Below are 22506 nucleotides of genomic sequence, written 5' to 3'. Positions count from 1 at the left end.
TTCTCAGATGACCATAGAATGCTTTCACCTGGGCAGATGGATTTTTTAAATTTGCAATTCAAGTAAAAAAAATCCATGAGGATCACAGAGCATTGTAAATATACATTTACAATCGTACGCATGTCTTCAATGGATAGCTGGAGAAAATGAAGGTTGAAATGTGCATGTCTGAAGTGCAAATTGTAAGTGACACCAATTTCCACCTTCTCATCCAACTTGATCCTAAATGAGAAAGTCATAACTTATATAGAGTCAGGGCAGGCTATCAGTATACCCTATCTCTTACAGAAGCCTCCTGAATACAGCTAGTTGAGTCGAAGTTTACATACCTCACACTCCACAGGGCCAGGAGAGAGTCATGATGGTCTTTTTACTCTAATAGGAAAGCACCAGAAACACCAAAATAACTGTGTGCATGCATGCATAGGTGGGTGGAAGAAGAAACCTGCAAATATAAAAACATCTAAATGTTAAATCTCCCCGGAAATTTTTAAAAAATGCTTCAAAGAGTTAATTTTTTTTAATTAATTTCATTGCAGTGATTAGAATGTATCTATTCCATTTGGGAGGAATCTCTGATCACTTGGAATGTTGCAGATTGAGTCTCAGACTCATGTGCCATCTTTAGCAAGTGAATAGAATTTGAGAATGGGGTTAAAAGCAGCAGCATACATGCTCCAAATTGGGACCCATCCCAAGTGCCTGTTCCTACTGGTTGAGCTTGAAGCATAGCTTCCATAATTTTGAGGTCCCATACCCACATTCATGTATTTACAGACACATGAAAGTAAATTAGCATCTTAGTTTATTTTATAAATGAGATGTTGCTGCTTACTGTAGGCTCTCAAAGATAAACCAGACAGGAAACCTGATCAGATAAGCTAATTCTATTTTATTGTAAAGCTACAATAATGGAATCTTATAAGTCTGAAAGTACAAATCTCCCAGTGACTGTTTTAATAGACTGATCTATTATGACAAGTCTTCCCTAAATTTCTTTTTCTGACTATTAAGCAAGGGGGGCTTTCCACTTCTTTCGACTAATCATTCCCTAGGCAGCAACTATTTGCCTTATCAATCCTTCAAGGTAGGGGTGAAATTCATCGGGTTCTGACGGGTTCTGGAGAACTGGTAGCGGAAATTTTGAGTAGTTCAAAGAACCGGCAAATACCACCTCTGGCTGGCCCCAGAGTGTAGTGGGAATGGAGATTTTGCAGTATCCTTCCCCTGGACTGGGGTGGGAATGGAGATTTTGCAGTATCCTTCCCTTGGCATGCCCACCAAGCCATGCCCACAGAACAGGTAGTAAAAAAAATGAACTTCACCACTGCCTCAAGGTCATTTTCACGTATCATTATATAACAGAAGTAGAGGGTAACATGTTTAGCTTTGGGGAAGAGGTTGGACAATAATTTCAGTCAGTTTACTATTCTATATTTTAAGCTTGTTTATCAGATGCAGTATAGCTTAGAAGTATGCATATTTGGTGTGAAGTTACAGCAAAGACAAAAAGAAATATGGTTTCTTAAAGCACTTATAAATGAAACATTTATTGAAAACCTTGACTTTATGAGGATATTTTAATCATCAAAATTTACTTGAATAACATTTTATTGGTTTAGATTAGTTTACTAGAACATGAAGGTGCTGTTAAATATCCAGAGATTTTTTGAGCATATAGTTTTAGAAATTGGTTTAAAAATAAGCTAAACAATAATACCATACAAATTTAGTAACTGACGAGAGATTATGCTGGTAGTGTGAGTCCCTGGGTTAAGAAGCCCTTCTTTTAAGGACAACCCATAGTTAAGAATGGAGCCTATTGTAACAAAATTTGAGTTAAATACACAATGGTTCAAGTTCATTATACAATACCAAGTTTACAATATTATACAACAATACTGTTCCACTTAAGGACAGATTTTGGGAACAGAATTTGTTCTTAAACTGGGAACTACCTTTATAGTAACCAATAGAGTTGTTTGAAATGAAGCAAATTTGTTGTGCCTAATTTGGTAAATGGAACAAATACTTAAAATAAAGAAACATGTAAATGCCTTTGTCTGCCCAATTTTTTTAATAGGGTGTCAAATGTGAAAGAAACTCTGGCTATTGTAAAAGCTGAAGAAAACATTGGTAAATATTGCAATCTAAAAAAAAGCAACTTTTTGTGTCTTCTAACACCTTTTGTGAGTTTTGCTTTTCTTCTGTTCTTGTTTTAGATTGGCCGGTTAGTAATTGGACAGAATGGAATTCTTTCTACCCCTGCAGTGTCCTGTATTATTAGGAAAATAAAAGCCATTGGTGGTATAATTTTGACAGCAAGTCATAACCCTGGTGGACCGAATGGAGATTTTGGCATTAAATTCAATACTTCAAATGGAGGTAAGTAATTCTAATCATCTCATCTCCATTCTTCCCAAGTTAACTTCTCTCCTACTCTTAAGTTGAATGTGTAGACATTGCCCATCTATTGTTGCACTGCTGACTATGGTATGTTTATGATTTGGATCTGTTGAAGGAATCCAATTGGGTTTCTAGAGGAAAAATATTTAACTGAAGGAAAGACAAGGAAGGAAAGACCTATAGATACAAGTGCCTAGGCTACTCTTTCTGAAATGTATACTTTATATCACTTTCTGCTAGAATTTATATTTAATCACTCTTACTATATATCATATATTAATAAAAAGTGTTAGAAGCAGTGTTTGCATGTACAATTATGCTCTTTCTTCCACAACCAGTGATCTCATGTCAAGGCCTGCATAGCAATAGGAAGTCCTTGGGGGAAAATAGAAAATTGTAGGAGAAAAATGTTGCATTTCTCATTTTTCTAAATTTTTATGAACGTTACCACTTTTTTCCAAGGCGCTGCTCAGGAGAGTCCAAGCAAGGGTTAAATACAGCCAAACTGCCCAGAACTGAATTGAAACTTTAAGCCACACCTCTGGTGCTGATTATCTTCAGTTTTTTTCAATTCAGTTAGCCCAGTGGACGCGCTTAGAGTTTCTCTTCAATTCTAGATATATTTGCTTGGACTCTCTTTGTTCTAAAATGTGAAAATAGCATTGGAAAATTGGAGCAAGCTTGGTGAGAAAAATTTCCCTTGTTCAATTCGGCCGTTCTCTCGCCCCTCTTGGTCTTCCCGGTGTCCTGGATCCCTCAGGCGCTGTAGGGGGATACAGGCAGCTGTTGGGGAGGCACGTGGGTTGGAGTGCCGCCGCCAGCGCCGCCGCAGCACCCCCACTGTGGTGGGAACCCCCTTGGAGAGCTCGTTTGGCCGTCCTCTGTGCTTTTAAGAGCCGGCGTTCGGCGTGGCTTCTCTGGGCTCTCCTCGGTTCTGCCGGCTAATTTAAATTACAGGCGAGGCGGGAGAGAGCTCTGCCTGCCATTTTTGGACCTTTGCCGGTTTCGTTTTCAATTCTAAGCACATGCCGCAGCTACCTGAAGCCTGACTCATTGCAGGAGCCGCGAGGAGACATTATTGACCGGCCTGGCCGGCAATCTGACTCCGAAGCCTCCCAATCGCAGCAGCAAAGGTTTGAGGCCTCCTGGGTTGCAAAACTAATACTCCTGCAGGTGCTGGAAGTTGTGATTGCTCGCGCCAAGCCCGGTTTGATTGAATTTGATCCTGCGACCTTCTGAGTCTCTTCTGTGAGCGCTTTGGTCTGTGGTGGGCTGCTGTGAGGTGGTGAGTGGAGATGGTCCCTACTATTTCAGTTAGGCCCAGTTTTGTGCCATGGCAGATCAGATCCCTGAGGATCCTGGACAGTTGGGGGTCTCCTCTCGGGTCTTTTCTAGGCAGGCCGGCATGGCTGTCAGGGAGGCCATTAGGGGTAACAAGCCCTATTCCAGGCCCGGGCCTAAGCAGGGATCAGGGCCTGATAAAGATGCCTTACGCTGCCAGAAGGCCCTTGAAAAACAATTCTCCAAGGCCCAGCAGCAGACCCAAGCCTCCCAACTGGTGACTCCTGAGGAGCCCTCCTTGGAGGTTCTTCCTGCTCAGAGTCATAACCCTGGTGGACCGAATGGAGATTTTTGGCATTAAATTCAATACTTCAAATGGAGGTAAGTAATTCTAATCATCTCATCTCCATTCTTTTTTTTTAGTTTTTAGTTTTATTAAACATTTACAGGCCGCCCTTCTTCCCAAGTTAACTTCTCTCCTACTCTTAAGTTGAACGCATCCTATTTCTAACAGTGAAGAGGAAGGCCAGGAGTTCTCCCCCACGGCCTCTCTGGCCATGGCAGTCTCCCCAGGCGTTTCTATGGCGGACCAGGCTGACCTTTTTACCTGTCCTTTGGATCTGGAGGAAGGGCCAGTCGTAGGGCCCTTCGCCCCGCAGCATCCACCCCCCCAGACCAGACCCCAGGGTTCGCCCTGTTGAGAATCAGGGGCCCAATCTCTCAGCGGAAATGCAGAAGGTCATTAACAGAGCTATCTCCCAGGGCATTGAGGCAGGCATGCAGCGAAGGGCAAGCGCACTCGCAAAACCGAGCATCTGCAGCCCCCAGAAGCTCCCAGAAACTGCTTCTTTCACCCAAGCTCTTCAGTCTCCCCATTCTTCTCTGAGGATTCGGAATGGGAGGAGGAGGATTTCCTACTCAGGCAGGAAGCTGAATTCTCTGGGGACGAGGGTGGCACCTCTGAAAAACCTACCTTTTTGTGTCTATTTAAGGTCGCAAACTTCAAAACCATTTTGGATAAGGCTAAGATAACGACCCGCATGGGGTCCATGCCCCAGTTCAGTCAGTTAATGACCCAAATGATCTCTCCGGGGACCTCTTTGAGGAACCAGTGTCGGCCCAGGAGATAGTGCCAATTCCCAAACTCTATCTCAATATGGTTCAAAAGCAGTGGGCTCAGCCTGCCACCATGGCTACTCCCAGTAGCAATGATAAGAAATTGTACACGGTAGATGCCAGCCTGGAAGACTTGTTTAAGCTACCACCCATCGATCCTCCTATGGCGGCCCTTACCTCTACCTCTGTACTTCCACCTGATTTGTTGGAGAGTCTAAAGGCAGAGGATAAGAAATCTGAGACCGCCTGTCATAAGACACACCAGGCGGCCGCTTGGGCAATTAAAACATCAGCATCGGCCTCTTTCCTTTCCAGGGCCGCCCTTCGCTGGTTGAGACAGTTATTGACTAAGATTCTGGCCAGGGATACCAAATTAAGGCAGGATATCAATAAGATCATGGCAGCCACGGAGTATACTGCTGATGCTACCCTGAGCCCGGCCAAATTCGTCTCTCGGGCCCTGGCGTCCAATGTCACTACCAGGCATCTCTTGTGGCTCAGACACTGGAACATGGACATGCGTTCCAAGTGGAAACTAGTCTCGGCCCCCTTTAAGGGGGACAAGCTTTTCGGGGAGGTCCTGGACCCGGTCCTAGTGGAAAACAAGGACAAAAAGAAAGTGATGCCATTGGTCACTAAGAAGTCTGACCGGAAGGGCCCCTACTCCTACAGGAGGCAGCCTTTTCAGGACGCAGAGTCATCCTCTAGTTCCGCTCAGTCCCATCGGCCGTACTCCAGCAGGCTGACCGGTCCCAGGACAGTCAGTCATTTCACGACAGAGGTCGCCAGCAGCACTACTCCACACGTCCCTTTTGGGGAAGGGTCTGGCTCCCATCCCTTCAGGAGATACAAATGACTATCAGAGTTCAGCTCCCATAGGAGGGCGTCTTCAGTTATACCCTGCCCAGTGGGAGCAGACCATGTCGGACCAGTGGGTCCTACAAACAATCCGACTGGATCTCAGCCTGGAATTCCTCTCCCTTCCCCCCTGCCACTTCATCAGATGTCCCGTCCCATTGTGCCTGGTCAAAAGGCCCTTATGGAACAGGAGATCAGGCATCTCAGGGATATCAGGACCATAGAGCCAGTTCCGTCAGGCCAGGAGGGGACAGGATTTTACTCAATCCTGTTCCTGGTTCCCCAAAATTCCAGAGGGTGGAGGGGGATCTTAGATCTAAAAAGGTTAAACTATCACATAACCTACCGGAGATTCAAAATGCAGTCCCTACAGTCTATCCTGGGCTGCATCAGGCCGGGAGACATCTTGACATCCAGAGATCTCAAAGAGGCCTACCTCCACGTACCTATTCACAAAGCCCACCATCGTTACCTCAGGTTTGCTTATGCCAGCTGCCATTACCAGTATTGGGCCCTGCCGTTTGGCCTGTCCTCGGCCCCCAGAACATTTACAAAGATCCTTGCGGCTCTAGCAGCTTTCCTCAGATCCCATCCAGTAAGGTTACACTGTTACCTGGACGATGTCCTCATCCAGTCATCATCACTCCAGCAGGCGATCCGGGATCTGGAATACACCATGCAGGTGCTTCGAGTTCATGGCTTTTCCATAAACTTGGAGAAGAATCATCTTCAACCAACGACCAGCTACAACATCTAGGAGCCATCATCGACACCGTCTCCTGCCAGTTCTTCCTATTGCCGGAGCGAGTAGCGAGCCTCAGGGAAAGAGTCGCACAGGTGCAACGGTCTCCCCAGACCAAGATTGTTCAACTTTCACAGCTCCTAGGCAAGATGATCTCATGCCTGTCCATAGTTCCGTGGGCAAGACTCCATTCTCATCCCCTCCAGTGGCTCCTGCTCCCTTATCAAAGGGCCAACGAAAGCAGCTCGACGAGACTCATTCCGATCTCCATGAAGGTACGTCGGTCGCTCAGGTGGTGGATGTCCCCGGCTCTGGCGAAGGGCTCCCTCTGGCGAAGGGCTCCCTCTGGCGAAGGGCTCCCTGTTCAGGGAGATGGTGAGACACGTCTCACCATCACAACGGACACAAGCCTGTTTGGTTGGGGGGCCCATTTCCACAATTAACTTGCTCAGGGCAGATGGTGTCCCAACCGAGGCTGCTCACAGCATCAATTGGCTGGAGCTGAGAGCAGTCCGACTAGCTCTTCTTCAATTCCAGACCGGCATCCATGTGAGGGTCTTGATGGACAACATCGCGATGAAGGCGCACATCAACCGCCAGGAGGGCACATGCTCCAGATCCCTGATGTCGGAGACCGACATCCTAGGTCAGTGGGCGGAGAAGCACCTCCTGTCCGTAAAGGCGGAGCACATTTCTGGCACAACCAACACCCAGGCAGACTGGTTAAGCATGGCCACGGTCAACCACTCGGAGTGGCGACTGCATCTGCATCTGTTCCAGCGCATGTCCCAGAAGTTCGGTTGTCCGCAGGTAGACCTGTTCGCCACCGCAGCCAACTCACACCTTTCCAGGTTTTTCACAAGGTTTCACAACCCGCGTGCAGAGGGAGTCAATGTATTGCACTCCCCTTGGCTGAGGGGATTGCTCTACGCATTCCTGCTGTTACCACTCCTTCCCAGAGTCATCTGGAAGATCCTGTCGGAGGCGGCAGAGGTACTGCTGGTGGCACCGTTCTGGCCCAGGAGAACCTGGTTTGCAGACCTGGAGAGCCTCTCCGTTGAACCCCCTTGGCAGAGCCCTAGTGGCTACAGCTAGCCATCTGGCACTTGAGAGGGATCTCCTGAGCAGGGGCAGCCTTTCAACCAAGGTGATCTGTACCATCCAGGCATCACGACGCCTCTCCATCTATGGATCTACCACACTACCAGGAGGGCCTTCGTCGGCTGGTGTTCTGCCCGCGGCGTTTCGGCTTCCTCAGCTTCGGTTCCTGTCATCCTGGACTTCCTACAAGACGGCCTTGACAAGAGCCTGGCGCCTAACACTCTTCGCCGTCAGGTGGCAGCACTTTCTACCATCCTGACTCCTGACGGACAGTCTTCACTCGGTTGTCATCCCACCATCCACAGTTTTCTCAGGGGGGCTGCTAACCTGAGCCCTCCAGCGGTTCACAGATATCCGACTTGGGACCTTACCGTAGTCTTACGTGCTCTCATCGAGCCCCCATTTGAACCTCTCCGGGCAGCCAGCATGAAGCATTTGACATTTAAGACCGCCTTTCTAATTGCCATCACTTCTGCAAGGTGTATTTCTGAGCTGGCTGCCCTGTCTGTCTGTGAGGACTTGTGCCTGATTCAACAGGACAGGGTAGTCCTCAGACTGGACCCTTCGTTCATCCCTAAGATTAACTCCTGGTTCCACCGGGCTCAGGAGGTAATCCTCCCAGATTTCTGCCCACATCCCAGACATCCCAGAAAGAAACGCTGGCACAAGCTGGATGTCCGCAGGATGCTCCGCAGGTACATCAAGCATACTGCTAGCTTTCGTTGCTCTGAATCACTCTTCGTTTCCTTCCAACTGTTCCAGTTGGACTTGTTTATTATTGAGAGTATATTGGATCCATTGTTGGACGTCTCAGCGCGCAACAGTTCTACGTCTTCATTGAAAAAAATCTGAAGATAATCAGCACCAGAGGCATGGCTTAAAGTTTCAATTCAGTTCTGGGCAGTTTGGCTGTATTTAACCCTTGCTTGGACTCTCCTTCGCAGCGCCCTGAAAATGACCCTTCAGGTAAGTCAATGGTCCTTTTGGTCCCTCTCTATATCTACTCAGTTTTTCTGACCCTTTACAACTGTTAGGCCACGTACATATAGTCCTTGGGCTACAGCCACTCATTCAGTGACCATTCAAAGCTACAATTGCCCTGAACAAGGGGGAACCTATGACAGGTCCTCAAAGTTGTGACTGTTGTGGCTTCCCTGCCATGATTGTAGTCTGGGCACTTGATAAACGCAGCTCACATTTACAATGATTGCAGTTTCATCCTGCAGTCATATAATTACCATTTGCAACCTTGTCTGCCAGCTTCCAATCAAGCAAAATCATTGGGGACACCTTCAGGCAGTTACAAGTCGCTCCTGTAAATTGCTCTTAGTCCAGTCACTTTTTCTCCTGAGAAGCCCTCAGGTGGCAGGGAAATTTTATACTCCAGGATGCCTGCTAGCCTACCTGCACTTGCACTTACTGTAGTACCAACTCACCTGCTTGTGCACCTGCCTGTACACTCTCCTGCCTGGTGATAGCATCTGCACTCGCACCTGCCCATAGCATTAACCCACACACTTGCCTACACTCCATAGCACTCACCCACCTGCCTGTACTTCTTAGCTACCAACCTGCTTGCAAACTGCCTAAAAAGGAAAATCTTGTAGCGACCCCAACTTGTGGCTCCTGACCACTTTCCACATTTACTTTGCTTGTTGGAAACTGGCTGGGAGTTACAAATTATGGTCATATAGGGTCTTTGCTTAAAGATTTATGGTCATTTAATGACCATATTAATGAGGATTTCTGAGTTTGCCAACTAGTTGCATCATACTTTACAACCAATCCCTTTTTAACAGAAAATTCAGAGCCAATTACTGTTGAGACTTGAGAGCTACTGTTCATTAGAGCTAGAGTGCAGAGAAGAGCAACAAAGATGATTAGGGGACTGGAGGCTAAAACATATGAAGAATGGTTGCAAGAACTGGGTATGTCTAGTTTAATGAAAAGAAGGACTAGGGGAGACATGATAGCAGTGTTCCAATATCTCAGGGGTTGCCACAAAGAAGAGGGAGTCAAACTATTCTCCAAGGCACCTGAGGGTAGAACAAGAAGCAATGGGTGGAAACTAATCAAGGAGAGACGCAACTTAGAACTGAGGAGAAATTTCCTGACAGTTAGAACAATTAATCAGTGGAACAGGTTGCCTCCAGAAGTTGTGAATGCCCCAACACTGGAAGTCTTTAAGAAGATGTTGGATAGCCATTTGTCTGAAACGGTATAGGGCTTCCTGCCTAGGCAGGGGTTTGGACTAGAAGATCTCCAAGGTCCCTTCCAACTCTGCTATTGTATTGTATTGTATTGTAAGTCATTCAGATAAATGTCTCTTGTACTGCTATGCCGGTATTATTCTGACACTATCATGCATCGTTGTCAGGCACGCCAATTTAGTCATAAATGCCTGCATTGATTGTAAAATGATTTTATTACCATTTATTAAGGTCATATTTGCAAATGGTTACTAATCAATGTACTCACTAATTAAAGAGTGGGTGCATCACTGCTCCTATTACTTTGAATCATGATATTAAACCTTTTTATTATACTTGTTTTTAGAATGTGATATATTATCTCTGTTAAGTTTACATACAACTCTGATAAAATGTCCTCCACTTAACAGCTTTTCTAGAAGTCTATTTGTCTCTTAAAATCTATTTCTTATTAGGTCCTGCTCCTGAAGGAATTACTGATAAAATTTTCCAAATTAGCAAGACTATTGAAGAGTATGCTATATGCCCAGATCTAAATGTCGACCTCAGTACAATTGGAAAGCAGCAGTTTGACTTGGAAAACAAGTTTAAACCATTTACAGGCAAGTAAAATCTGCTTCTTCTTTCATTAAAAGGGTTCCCACTTGCATCAGTAGCTTATCTTATAATATTTATAATATTTATCAACAGCTTGTTCAACAGCAGTGGATGCTTTGATCTGATTAGTTTCTTCAATTTAATTTTTTGCTTTTGTTTTTCAGTTGAAATTGTGGACTCTGTAGAAGCTTATGCAAATATGTTGAGGAATATTTTTGATTTTAGCGCACTGAAAGAACTATTGTCAGGTCCAAACCATCTAAAGATTCGGCTAGATGCTATGCATGGAGGTATGTAAGATAATGTAAGTGCAGTAACTGTAAGCACTGACTGCCAGTCTAACCCATAGATGATTTTGCAATTCCTTCCCTTTTCATATGCCTGGGAAAAAATAATCTACATTCTCCTGTAGATTGGAATCAACCTTACATAAGGACATCACACAAACACACACACACACACACGCACACACACACACACACCACACACACACCACTTCCCCATTATGGAAGAAGTTTATTTCTGGTAGAGCGAGGACAAGGAAAAGTTAGTTCATTCATAGCCACAGTGCGCAGTGGTTAGAGTGCAGTACTGCAGGCTACTTCTGCTGACTGCCGACTGCCAGCAATTTAGCAGTTCGAATCTCATGAGGCTCAAGGTTGACTCAGCCTTCCGTCCTTCTGAGGTGGGTAAAATGAGTACCCAGATTGTTGGTAACAATAGGTTGATTCTGTAAATTGCTTAGAGAGGGCTGTAAAGCACTGTGAAGCAATATATCTAATTTTAAGTGCTAATAGTATTGCTATTTCTTTGGTGGCAGCACACATCCTCTTCTTAATGTATAAGGATTATCATGTCATTTTGTTTTTGTAAATCTTAATTATAGTATAGAATCTATATTAATAGCAGAGCTATACTATGTCTTTACTGTAAACAATAACCCATTGAATATTTATAAACATTCACTTTTTCATATTTTTTATTGATATGGGAAATCTATTTGAATAGCTTGGAGATAAAATCTTAATGGATATTAACTTTTGAAGCCTTAAAGCAGGGATGTCCAACCTTGGCAGCTTTGACATGTAGGCTTCAACATGTCTGGCTGGGTAATTTCAGTAGTTGAAGACCATAAATCTTAAAGTTGCCGAGGTTGGACACCTCTGCTCTAGAGAAAGAAACATTACAACCTACTAGATTTATGCTTATAGGCCTTCAGATGTGAGTGGGAGATGGGGAAAAGAAGTTATCATTCATATTCCCCAAAATTTGTCACTTCTTTAAAAATGATAATCACATGTGTGTTTTTATTCTTTGCTGAACCAGTTGTTGGCCCATATGTAAAAAAGATTATCTGTGAAGAGCTTGGAGCAGCTGCTAATTCTGCTGTGAATTGTATACCTCTTGAAGACTTTGGTGGCCACCATCCTGATCCAAATTTAACTTATGCTGCCGATCTGGTGCAGACCATGAAGACAGGAGACTATGATTTTGGTGCGGCCTTTGATGGAGATGGGGTACGTATGTGCTTTTTGGATTTGTTTTTTCTTCTCTTTTGCAAACATGGAACATGCCAGGAAGCAGAATTGGATATATAGTTCATGCATGCCTAAGTAGTGGGACTGCCTTGATAGGAATAAATTGAATTCTAGTTGATAGCTTTACACCATAGTGTTGTTTGGGGAAACATGTTTGGTGTTGAATGTTAGAAAAGTATTCAAATTAACAGGTGACAAACTATGAGAGAAATCATAATTATCAGCAAGTTATAAATTATATTATGTTTGTCTGCATTAGTTAAGGCTGCCATTCATGAGAGGCAGGGTTTGGTGTTGCTTGAAGGAGTGGAGGTCACAATTAAAGTTTCTGAAGAGTATCAGAATGCAGGATGATGACTCTTTGGATTTCCCAGAGGAGCATGGCTAAATTATTTGGTTCTTCTTTGGAGAGTTTTAAGGGTAGGATGAGAATAAGAACCTTTCAGAGGTGAACAATTCCCATTAACATCCTTAAAAATCATTTAAGCTTGAACCAAAACTTGCTCCCAAAATTCAACTACGTTGATACTGAATTTCAGTATCTTGGGATACTAGAAGACCACATTGTCACAATTGTTTATTTAAACAAATTATTCATTTCAAACAAATTATAAGGCTTACCATCTTTCTGCAATAACACTGAGCATCTACAACACTGAGTTAAAGTCATGGAGTTAAAAAGTTTGGAATCGGGATATTCCAATTCCTATTATATTAAAAACCAAGTCTAAATAGAACATTTTTCAAAGAGTGATGCTGAGCTGTCACAACTCCTTAAGGAATAAACACTGCATTAATCAATCCTGATAGTTTGTGCCATTTTCCATGTTTTTCATTTGGTAAAGAAAGTGCCATTCCAGTTACACATGCTATTAAGTGAATCCCTGCTTCTTTTTTCTTTTTTGTTTACTCATGTTACCAGTGGCAAAATTGATCTCAAACCCAAAATCTGCGGTGCAAATTTCTCAGCATTGCAGGAAAATTGCTATTCATTATTTCCCTTTGGTCTTCCAGCAATATACAGTATGTAAAATTAATAATGACATAACATTGCCTTAATTATAGGTTTTAGTGCTCATAAATCATTGAAATATATGCATTTCAATTTAAAGATAGGGCTTCTGTTCTCTAATAATTGGATAACAGTTAAAAGACTGCAAACAAAATCTGCTAAATTTTTCCTTTACAGATGATTGTTAAAGATAGAGGAGTCCCACTTTTTTGTTTAGGTATTTACTTAAGGCAGTTATCATTTTTTGTTCAGTGAGTATGAAAATACATTACAAACTAAGGTATAAAATAACAGAAGAATTATTTACCAGTAGAAGGGAATATTTATAGCTCAGGGCTAACCTCAGGGAATTTGTTGCTCTCTGAACTTGGTAGTTTTTTTGCAGATGTTTCATTACCAAATGGTAATGTTATTAGATAGAGCTAGCACTGATGAAACATCTGTAAGGAAAGAACCAAGCTCAGAGAGAATCAAGGACTCAAAATTACTTACTTTCTGGAACTACTATAAAAAAATTGATTTAAAATGCCTAAAGAACAGTTCTGTAGATTGGAGGTTTTTTTATAGAAAGGAATTGATCTCAGTTTTGTAGCCTCTGATTACTTAATTTGGGTGCTTTTCAAATTGCAGACATAGGAGACCAGTTAGAATATGAAACCTTTCAACAAGGTAATTTCTGCCACCATTTTTTCTTAATGCCTTCATTAGGATCGCAACATGATACTTGGAAAACATGGGTTCTTCGTGAATCCTTCAGACTCGGTTGCTGTTATCGCTGCAAATATTTTTAGTATTCCTTATTTTCAACAAACAGGGGTTCGAGGATTTGCCCGAAGTATGCCTACAAGTGGAGCAATTGACAGGTAATTTAAAAAAAAAACAAAAAACAAGTAGAATAGCCTTTCTTACTGAGCTTCATTACAAGCTGGGACTGAGCAACAGTATCTTTGATGGTCCCATCATTTCCCATGTATCTTTTAGCCAGTTTAGTTTTGCATCTAAGGCACCAGGCTAAAAAGAAGACTAGAGGTTCTAGTCCCAATTTAGACATGAATGCCAGCTGGATGGCTTTTTGCCAGTCACTCTGTCTCAGCCTAACCCACCTCACAGAGTTGTTGTGGGGGAAATAGAAGGAAGTAGTATTAGGTATCTTTAATAAAATTACTTCTTTTTTTAAAAAAGGCATTCTTTGAAAATTAAAATTGAGGCAGGGGAGCACCCACAATGAATCAGAATCACAAATGTGCGCAGAAGGTTCCTTGTGCCTGACCAGAAGATAAATGCAATTTTCATTTAAGAGCTAGACCATCAAGATTAGCTTTCCCCAGCTCAGTGCCATTTCAGATGTGTTGGATTACAATTTCCATTTCTAAATAATGGCCAACCATTGTCCTTCTTTGGGGCAATGGGAGCTACAACCTATTCAGAAGAAATCAAGCTTATTCCATGCTCAGATTTAAGATGGTGAAATTTTCTCGTTAAGGTAGCTTAAGAATGAGGTTCCTTAGCTGTGACTATTAGGTTTTTTTTAATATTATAGTGCCACTAACTAAACCATTGTGTAGTTTAACATACCTGAACCGAATTCATTAAAAATTTATTAATTTAAGTTTTTTATGCAGAGAAGTCCACCAATAAGGAAAGATGTTAGAAATAAAATTAGGTGCATTTGGAAGAAAATGAATAATAATATTATTGCTAAATATATTGGAACGGATCTTGGCTTCAAGAACCTGGATGGGCAGCCAGTGAAGTTATGACCTTTTTCTTTTCTTTTTAATGACAGAACTGGACAAATAAACTACTTTTGAAACTCTTCTCCAATTTCATATGTAGCTTCTATTCCTGAAATGTAGACAAATGGTTAGCATTCTTTAAAATGTGGTTTCCCTCAGCAGTGTGCTTTAAAAGTTGAAATGTGGATTATACTCATCTTAATGCTGGAGTACAATAAATATGAAAGGGATAACTTCTAAAATGGTATTTGTGATCTTGTTTATTAAATAAGATGCCCAACAGAAGTTCCTGTGTTTCTACAGTAAGTCATTCATCAATAACAGGGGTATTATTCCTGTCTTTTGAAGGGTGGCCAATGCTACAAAGATTGCTTTATACGAAACTCCAACAGGTTGGAAGTTCTTTGGAAATCTGATGGATGCAAACAAACTCTCTCTGTGTGGAGAGGAGAGTTTTGGTACTGGTACGTAAACATTCCTACTATTAATTATTTTTGTTACATTAGTACCTCATATTTCTTCCCAAACAAGACCTCTAGACTTTTAAGACCAACAGAGAGCTCATTCATGTAATAGTGGCTAGGTTTTCACATTGCAAGAAGTTCAACTTTAGTTCCTTTGGCTTATCAACCAGGTGACAGGTAAATCCAGTTAGTGCTTTTTATGAAGCCTATTATGTGCTTCTGCAATCTATCTGAAACTAGACTTGACTTGTGCAACAAACTATTATTACTGCAAGCCAGATTTTATTGTAAAGTTTGAAAAGCGTGGCTTGGAGGCAAAATGCAACTCCCTTTTGTGATCCCTAGATTGGTGGACTCCAAATTGTTAAAATACATTATAAATGTGCTAAGTACTGCCAAGCACTGCTTTTACGCTTGATGTCCCTCTATCTCTTCCCAATAGGGCCCTTACTCTTACTGCTTTAGAGAGAGTAGCCCTTGACATGCCACTCAAAGCCTGGTGTGGCCCTCAAGCCAACATAAATTATTCAGCCTTAGCTTAGCATGACAGATGAATTTATCTCTGAAATAAGACAAAGTGGTGGGCTGAGAATAATGGATTAAAATCTGTTTTATCCGATCAACAGAATTTAGATTGAAGATGTTTCTATAGAGTAATAATTATAAGTGAACTAATGTGTCCCGTGAAATCTGAATTCTTTGTAATAGCAAATGAGGTATGAAATCTGCAAAATATTAGTTCCCACATTGTAATCATACATCTGATATTTGTTAGTGAAACATTACATAGCTAGAGTTTCTATTTGTCTGATTTTTTTCTGTAGTAACATCTACTACTTCTATTTATGTGCCTGGATGTTGGGTGGTAGGTAGGGGGGGGGTGTCATTCTGTTTCAAAAGTGGAGAGAGACAGGCCTAACATGTTTATTTATAAGATATTACCACCCATCTTATGCAACATAACTGTGGATGGCTCCTAAACCACTATAAAAACATAAAAGTCCACATGGCCCTGTGTCATTCAGTACTTTAAAGGTGGTCCATACCTAGTGGGCCATCTACCTGGTGGGCCACAGGTTATCCAATCCTGCTTTGTTCCATCATTCTTCACATAGATGAAGGATTGCTTCCATTTATATGTTGTTTATCTGTGTTGCAGGATCAGATCATATTCGTGAAAAAGATGGCCTCTGGGCAGTGTTGGCATGGTTGTCGATTATAGCTACCCGAAAACAGAGTGTGGAATCAATCCTGAAAGATCACTGGCAACAATATGGGCGGAATTTCTTTACAAGGTAGTAATTTCATAGATTTGAGATGTGTTTAATTAGAATGGCTAAAATCTCTTCAACTTCCATGGAGTAATCTATAGCAATAGCAATAGCAGTTAGACTTATATACCGCTTCATAGGGCTTTCAGCCCTCTCTAAGCGGTTTACAGAGTCAGCATATTGCCCCCAACAATCCGGGTCCTCATTTTACCCACCTCGGAAGGATGGAAGGCTGAGTCAACCCTGAGCCGGTAAGATTTGAACAGCCGAACTGCAGAATTGCAGTCAGCTGAAGTAGCCTGCAGTGCTGCATTTAACCACTGCGCCACCTCGGCTCATCTAATCTAATTAAAGGACACACATTCTTGGGAATCAAGAATTGTTTTTAAAATTCCAAATTAGAGATATAGAAGCTTTGTGAATGTTTCAGGTTCCCACAGTATATCGGACTTGCTTTTCTTCTATCTGCTGTCGATTTCTAATTTATATCTAGAACTGTTGGAGGATTAATAAAAAAAAACCCTGCAAAAATTTCACATTGCAAAATTTTGTAATATCAACACAATTTTCTTAATTGTCCTGTTATTGGGATAGCTCAGGAATTCTGGAGTTGAAGTCCACAGGTCATAATGGGGCCATAGTTGCCCACCCCTGCTTTACATTAATTTCCATCTACTACATCCCTGTGGTGATGTTACAAAATAATGCACTGTCTTTGTAGAAGGTGGCAGTCTTAGGTAACTCTGAAGATACATGGTTTGTGGAAGGGAGAATTTACCATGTTGTCTGCTCGTTCAGTGTAGCTAGTTTAGGAAGCATGATGTGTCTTTTTCGCCTATGTGCTCAGCTTCCCCTTCACATAAATATCACCTTTGCTGTTGTGCTGCTGTACTTTCTGGGCTACTTCAGGGACATGTCTGCAGAGTGAGATATTTTAAAAAACACAGTATATCTAATACTTCCATAGAGTCCAAGGGGCCCCTACTACTTCAAAGTAATGGAAGGAAAGAGGTCTCTAAGTGTGGATTTTATCTCTCTCCATGGATTCACTTTCTTGAAGTTCCCTAGCTTCTTAATGTTGGTCATACCATGACTATATTTGTGACTATGAATATAGTGCATATCTCAGCAGGTTACAGTGCCTTGCTGATCTCATCTTACCTAGGGAACTAAACGGGGATAGTCTTGCATGGTGTATGAAGCAGAGACCACTAAGGAATCCCAGGGCTAGAGGCCAGAATGAGAAGCTGAAATCTCCTGGATGAAGGCAACAGCAAAGCGGGTCTTATTGTTCCTTCTTACTGAAAATTACATAGAACTACCCATATGTTTCACTTGGAGTTAAGTTCAGTTTGGAAAAGGTTTTACCAACAATTACATGCCAAAAGCTGCCATTATATATAGAGATCCTTTATTACAGTCTTTATTCTAGGATGTAAAACATATAGTAAACATAAAACTAATATTTATGAATTAATTTAAGTAAGCATGTCAGTCAAATTGTTGCACATCATGTATGCTTGAAGAAATTGAGTGTCTTTTGAGTCAGAAAGTAAGAGTTATAAATAAAACGTATAGGAATGGTCAGGGAATTTAGTTCAATAGGAATGTCGGCTGGCAGGCACCAGGAGACGTGCTTTTGCTGCTGTAGCCCCTGCCCTTTGGAACATCCTTCCTTCAGAGACTATATGGCCCCGACCCAATTGCCCTTTTGCAAGGCCTTAAAAGCTTGGCTAGACCCCAGGCCTGGAGTCCCGAATGTGTCAAGAACACTGTTTCTTAGTTGTACTAATAATTGTACTCATAAACAGGTGCTGTTTATATTCATTTTTGTACTGCTTTAAACTGTTTTAATTGTTTTAGAATTGTTCACTGCCCAGAGTGACTACACTGAGTGGGAAGCTATACTAATTAGTTAATTAATTAATTAATTAAAATGTATGCACTTATAGTACATACAGATACACATATACGTTAAACATTTTCATCTATCTTTTTTCATAAAATAGTCACATGTAATTCTATATGTAATAAATAAATATCTATGAAATGATCTTACTCAAACTTAGAACACAACAACAGCTAAACACTAGTTTGCTGAGAGAGAAATAAGGCCAGGGTGCAGGGGGGTGGGTGAGAAATACAATTCTATCATTTATTTTAAATAATGCTAATTAATGCTTGATTTGGTCTGCAGCATCCGAGCTCTTCCATTTTCTGCCCGAAAAGAGGAATAAATGATTGCATACAAAGTTCTAAAACAAAACAGGGGATTGGACGGCCGGTTGCTGTCTTTTATGATCAAACTTTCCTGACTATTCCTAGATATGATTATGAAGAGGTGGATGCTGATGGTGCTAACCGGATGATGAAAGATCTAGAGACTCTGTTCTTTGACCGGTCCTTTGTGGGCAAGAAGTTGTCAGCTGGTGACAAATCATTCATCGTGGAAAAAGCTGATAATTTTGAATACAGCGATCCTGTAGATGGAAGTATTTCAAGGAATCAGGTTGGCAAAATGTTTAAACTGGAAGCTTTAATATCTGGGGAAAATATTCTCCTTTTACCAATATATTTAACAATGTTATTTTTAGCCCTATGCATACTTTAGTAAAAATTAAACAAAATTCAAATTAAGTTATTTTTATTCGCAGTTGCTGTGTAAAAGTGAAAAGAACTTTTACCTGGATTTCTTACATGTTTAAAGAATTCAGATGGATGGTGATTATGATGATAGTGATGATTATTTACAGCATAGTAGAAGACCGATAATTACCTTTTGGTATTTAGAAATTAATAAAAGTTTACTAATAAATAGCTTTCTATATATGTCACTATTGATAGCAGTAATTTAGCAAAACAAATCATAACATACCATCTTTGGCCTTGGCTGATATTGAAAAAAATGAACAAAGTTGGACCATCAATATGAGAACAGAAATTCACCTGGAGATTCCAGTATATAGGCTAGACTGGGGGTTAAACCAAAAATAAATGCTGACAGATCCGTATTGTTGCTATCAACACATTAATATTGATAGCAGGAGCTGAACTCAGTGTAAGGGAGATGTTACCAAAATCCTAGCAATAACAGGAACATTTTCTTTGCTGTGATTCTATTGCTTATTTTAATTAAAGCTTGGTTAGCCTTGGTGGCTTATTCTGAAGGGATATGGCCCAGATAAATTACATCTACCATTGCCAGAATCCTATGTTTGCTGAACTAGTTTGATCAAAACATGTAAAGATACTTAAGAAATGTAACTTATTTGGGAAAGAATGATATATAACCATGATGGCGAACCTATGGCATGCTTGCCCGAAGTGGCATGCAGAGCCATGTTGCCTGGTACACGTGGCGGCGGCCATTCCTCTTCTGGGTTTCTGGTGCACATGCGCGTGCAACAATCAACTTACCTGTGCACATGCGCACCAGCCAGATGATCATCGTTTGTGCATATGCACCAGAAACTGGAAGACCAGTTGGCTAGTGTGCATGAATGTGCCGGAAACCAGAAGTTCATTTCCCACACGTGCATGCCCCCTGGGCCTCTCCTCAGCTCGGTGCCAAAAAGGTTTGCCATCACTGGTATATAAAATACATAAATTAATGTTTAATTGCTACATGTTTTGAAGCCCGTGCAGCTCTGCATAGCAAAATAACAATTAAGAACTTTTCTTTTCAGGCATATTATTAAGATTGCCATATAATAGCTAGAAGTCAATGAAATTTTTTTTATAGAATAGATTTCCCTGAAATTCTTTTTCTTTCCTTCTTTCTATTCAGGGTTTGAGGCTCATCTTTGCTGATGGCTCTCGCATCATTTTCAGACTTAGTGGCACAGGAAGTGCTGGAGCAACTGTGCGACTGTATATTGACAGCTATGAAAAAGACGCACCAAAAATATATGAGGATCCACAGGTAGGTTGAATTGCCAAGCTCTGTCATCTTTTCAGTTTTTTTTTTCCCTAGATAATCTTTTTCATGCATGTAAAATCACTGAAAATGTTATTAGTATCAGAGTCAGGAATCTATGTTACTTATGTTATTGGGTCATAGATTTATTGGTTGTGCTGATGCTGTAATTCTAATTTGTAAACATTCCTGTTGCAACCAATGGATCAATACTGCAAAGAAAGCAGACCCTGCACTTATGGGGAAGCAGGAAGAAAAATAAAGCAATTAGGACTTATTTTGCTTTGTGAGCTATAGGAAATATTAAAGGCTTCTTTTCTATCTCTGTTTGCAAGAATTACTGTATGCTGAATGCTTCCAGAATTCCTGTTTCATAGTGTGAGAATTTGTTTACCGAATTAAAACTATGCAGGACTGTTGGCAGGGTGTCTGCAGGATCTGGTCAGAAATGTCAAGGTAACAGCCATGATGTTGCCTGATGCTCATTTTAAAAAAAGGAAGCGTTGATTACAGTCATGGCTACCATCTTTGACCACACCCAGCAGACCTCCTAGTGTGACAGTGTCCATGCAGGTTTCTAGAATCCTAGTTTGAGTCTTATATATAGGTAGCATGAAATATACTCGTAGTAGTTTTGAACTCCACCCTGGCTCCTGACTCCTTGAACCTGACATTGGTTTCCAAAATCTTCACCAATGTTCCTCTTAATTTTTCTTTTTTTCTCTTTCTTTTTGGTAGGTCATGTTGGCTCCTCTCATCTCTATTGCACTGAGCCTTTCCCAGCTTCATGAGAGAACTGGCCGCACAGGACCTACCGTCATTACATAATGTAACACTTGAAGCCATCTGAATAGAAACAGTTTGGGTAGCTGGCTGCTCCCCATCGGAATTTGCTAATCTTACTCCCAATGATCAATTATCTCCATTCTCTCCTTCTCCCCACCTTAATACTGTATCCAAAATCATTACAATCTGCTAAAGAGGTAGACATGATATTACAAGTTTACACTAAGTGTATGCTAATATACATTGTCTTTTTAGTGTTATCTATTACCGGTCTATGTTGCCTTTTGTTTGAAGTAATTATGGAAAAGATTACTGTGTAAAAACAGCAGGATTAAATAACAATATAACTTTATCAGGTGTGATCCAAACTGCTTCAGCACACAATTTGGGTGTGTATATGTATGTGGGTACGTATCCATATATTTGTGGGCAACATGCAGACTTTTTAAGTTTTGTCCCTCTAAAATTGCAATCACTGTGAATTGGTCCCCCTGAAATGAATACCTATGATTTCCTGTACAAATATTCAATTGCATCTTCTGGACAAAATTAATCATCAATATATACAAAATTAATCATATTAAATGAAATAAAGCAGTGTAACTTGAGTGAGTTCAATTTTCAAAAATGGAATTAGGGATTGCGCGCATACGATGCATCAACCAGGATCTCTGTGAAAAATGACACCCCCGGCTGCCAGTAGAGTATGAGCATATTCATCTCATGCATTGCCGTTGCTTGTCACATTATTATTTATAACATACCTAAGATGGGCTTGGCTTTCACACACATGTATCTTCACATGCAAGTCCCAGCCTGCAATCTCATAATCTTGGTCTTTGCTTTACTGGATGGGATTATACATAGAGATATAGTTATTCTTCAACTCCCATTATTTTATATTTTCTCCTATCCTTTTACTGTTCAGATAGTTCCCATCAGATAGTGATGCAATTTTTCATTTCCTCCACACTTACAAATGTTTAGCTTTGGCTCCTCCTCCCATCCTTTTTCTTTTCAGGAGGGAATTTTGCAGGGTAACTGCAGATAAATTACCCAAAGGAGAAGAAACCTTCGTGAAATTGTCTCTAGTAGGCAGAGAATGAAAGCATCGGTAAACATGGAGCTGTATTACTTTATGGGATACCTGGCACTCTTGTGTCTAGGGAAATTCCCAGTCACCCAGGTCATGGTTGTCCCAAAGGCAACTTTCCAAAAGGCAACTTTCAGTACAGTCATAGATGAACCTTGTTCAGCATCCAAATGAGACAATTAAGTAAAAGCTTATGTGGTGAGTAGTGAAGATGTTGGACTACGACTAAGAAAACCCAGGATCTAGTTATACTCAGTCGCAGAAGGTCACAAGTAACTTTTAGCCGGTCACTGTCTCTCAACCCAACTTTCCTTATTCAGTTGTGCTAGGATAAATATATGGAGCTCCTCATACAGAGAATCGTCATGTAATGATCGCA

At 41.3% G+C, this 22506-nt stretch overlaps 1 protein-coding gene across 2 annotated transcripts in view; it reads left to right on the top strand.

Annotated features, from left to right (window-relative positions):
* PGM1 (phosphoglucomutase 1) overlaps nucleotides 1-21642 on the top strand; it is a 41508-nt gene extending 19866 nt beyond the window's left edge. Inside the window, exons 2-11 of one of the 2 annotated variants that reach the window (XM_014063242.2) lie at nucleotides 2223-2385; nucleotides 10170-10316; nucleotides 10476-10601; nucleotides 11638-11828; nucleotides 13570-13724; nucleotides 14946-15061; nucleotides 16221-16356; nucleotides 18658-18841; nucleotides 20120-20254; nucleotides 20987-21642. In XM_014063242.2, coding sequence (XP_013918717.2) covers nucleotides 2223-2385; nucleotides 10170-10316; nucleotides 10476-10601; nucleotides 11638-11828; nucleotides 13570-13724; nucleotides 14946-15061; nucleotides 16221-16356; nucleotides 18658-18841; nucleotides 20120-20254; nucleotides 20987-21076 — 1443 coding nt within the window. In that variant the 3' untranslated portion in view covers nucleotides 21077-21642. Of the gene's footprint in view, nucleotides 1-2222; nucleotides 2386-3997; nucleotides 4069-10169; nucleotides 10317-10475; nucleotides 10602-11637; nucleotides 11829-13569; nucleotides 13725-14945; nucleotides 15062-16220; nucleotides 16357-18657; nucleotides 18842-20119; nucleotides 20255-20986 lie in introns of those variants that run through there. The other variant, XM_087719550.1, reaches the window with a different exon arrangement.
* Nucleotides 21643-22506: the final 864 nt, after the last annotated feature.

The sequence above is a fragment of the Thamnophis sirtalis genome, unplaced genomic scaffold, assembly GCF_051295495.1.
Source record: "Thamnophis sirtalis isolate CommonGarterSnake01/CBP01778 unplaced genomic scaffold, rThaSir2_p1.2 scaffold_7, whole genome shotgun sequence".
Taxonomy (NCBI): domain Eukaryota; kingdom Metazoa; phylum Chordata; class Lepidosauria; order Squamata; family Natricidae; genus Thamnophis; species Thamnophis sirtalis.
Note: the sequence above shows the minus strand (reverse complement) of the source record. Positions and strands in the feature narration are given on the sequence as shown.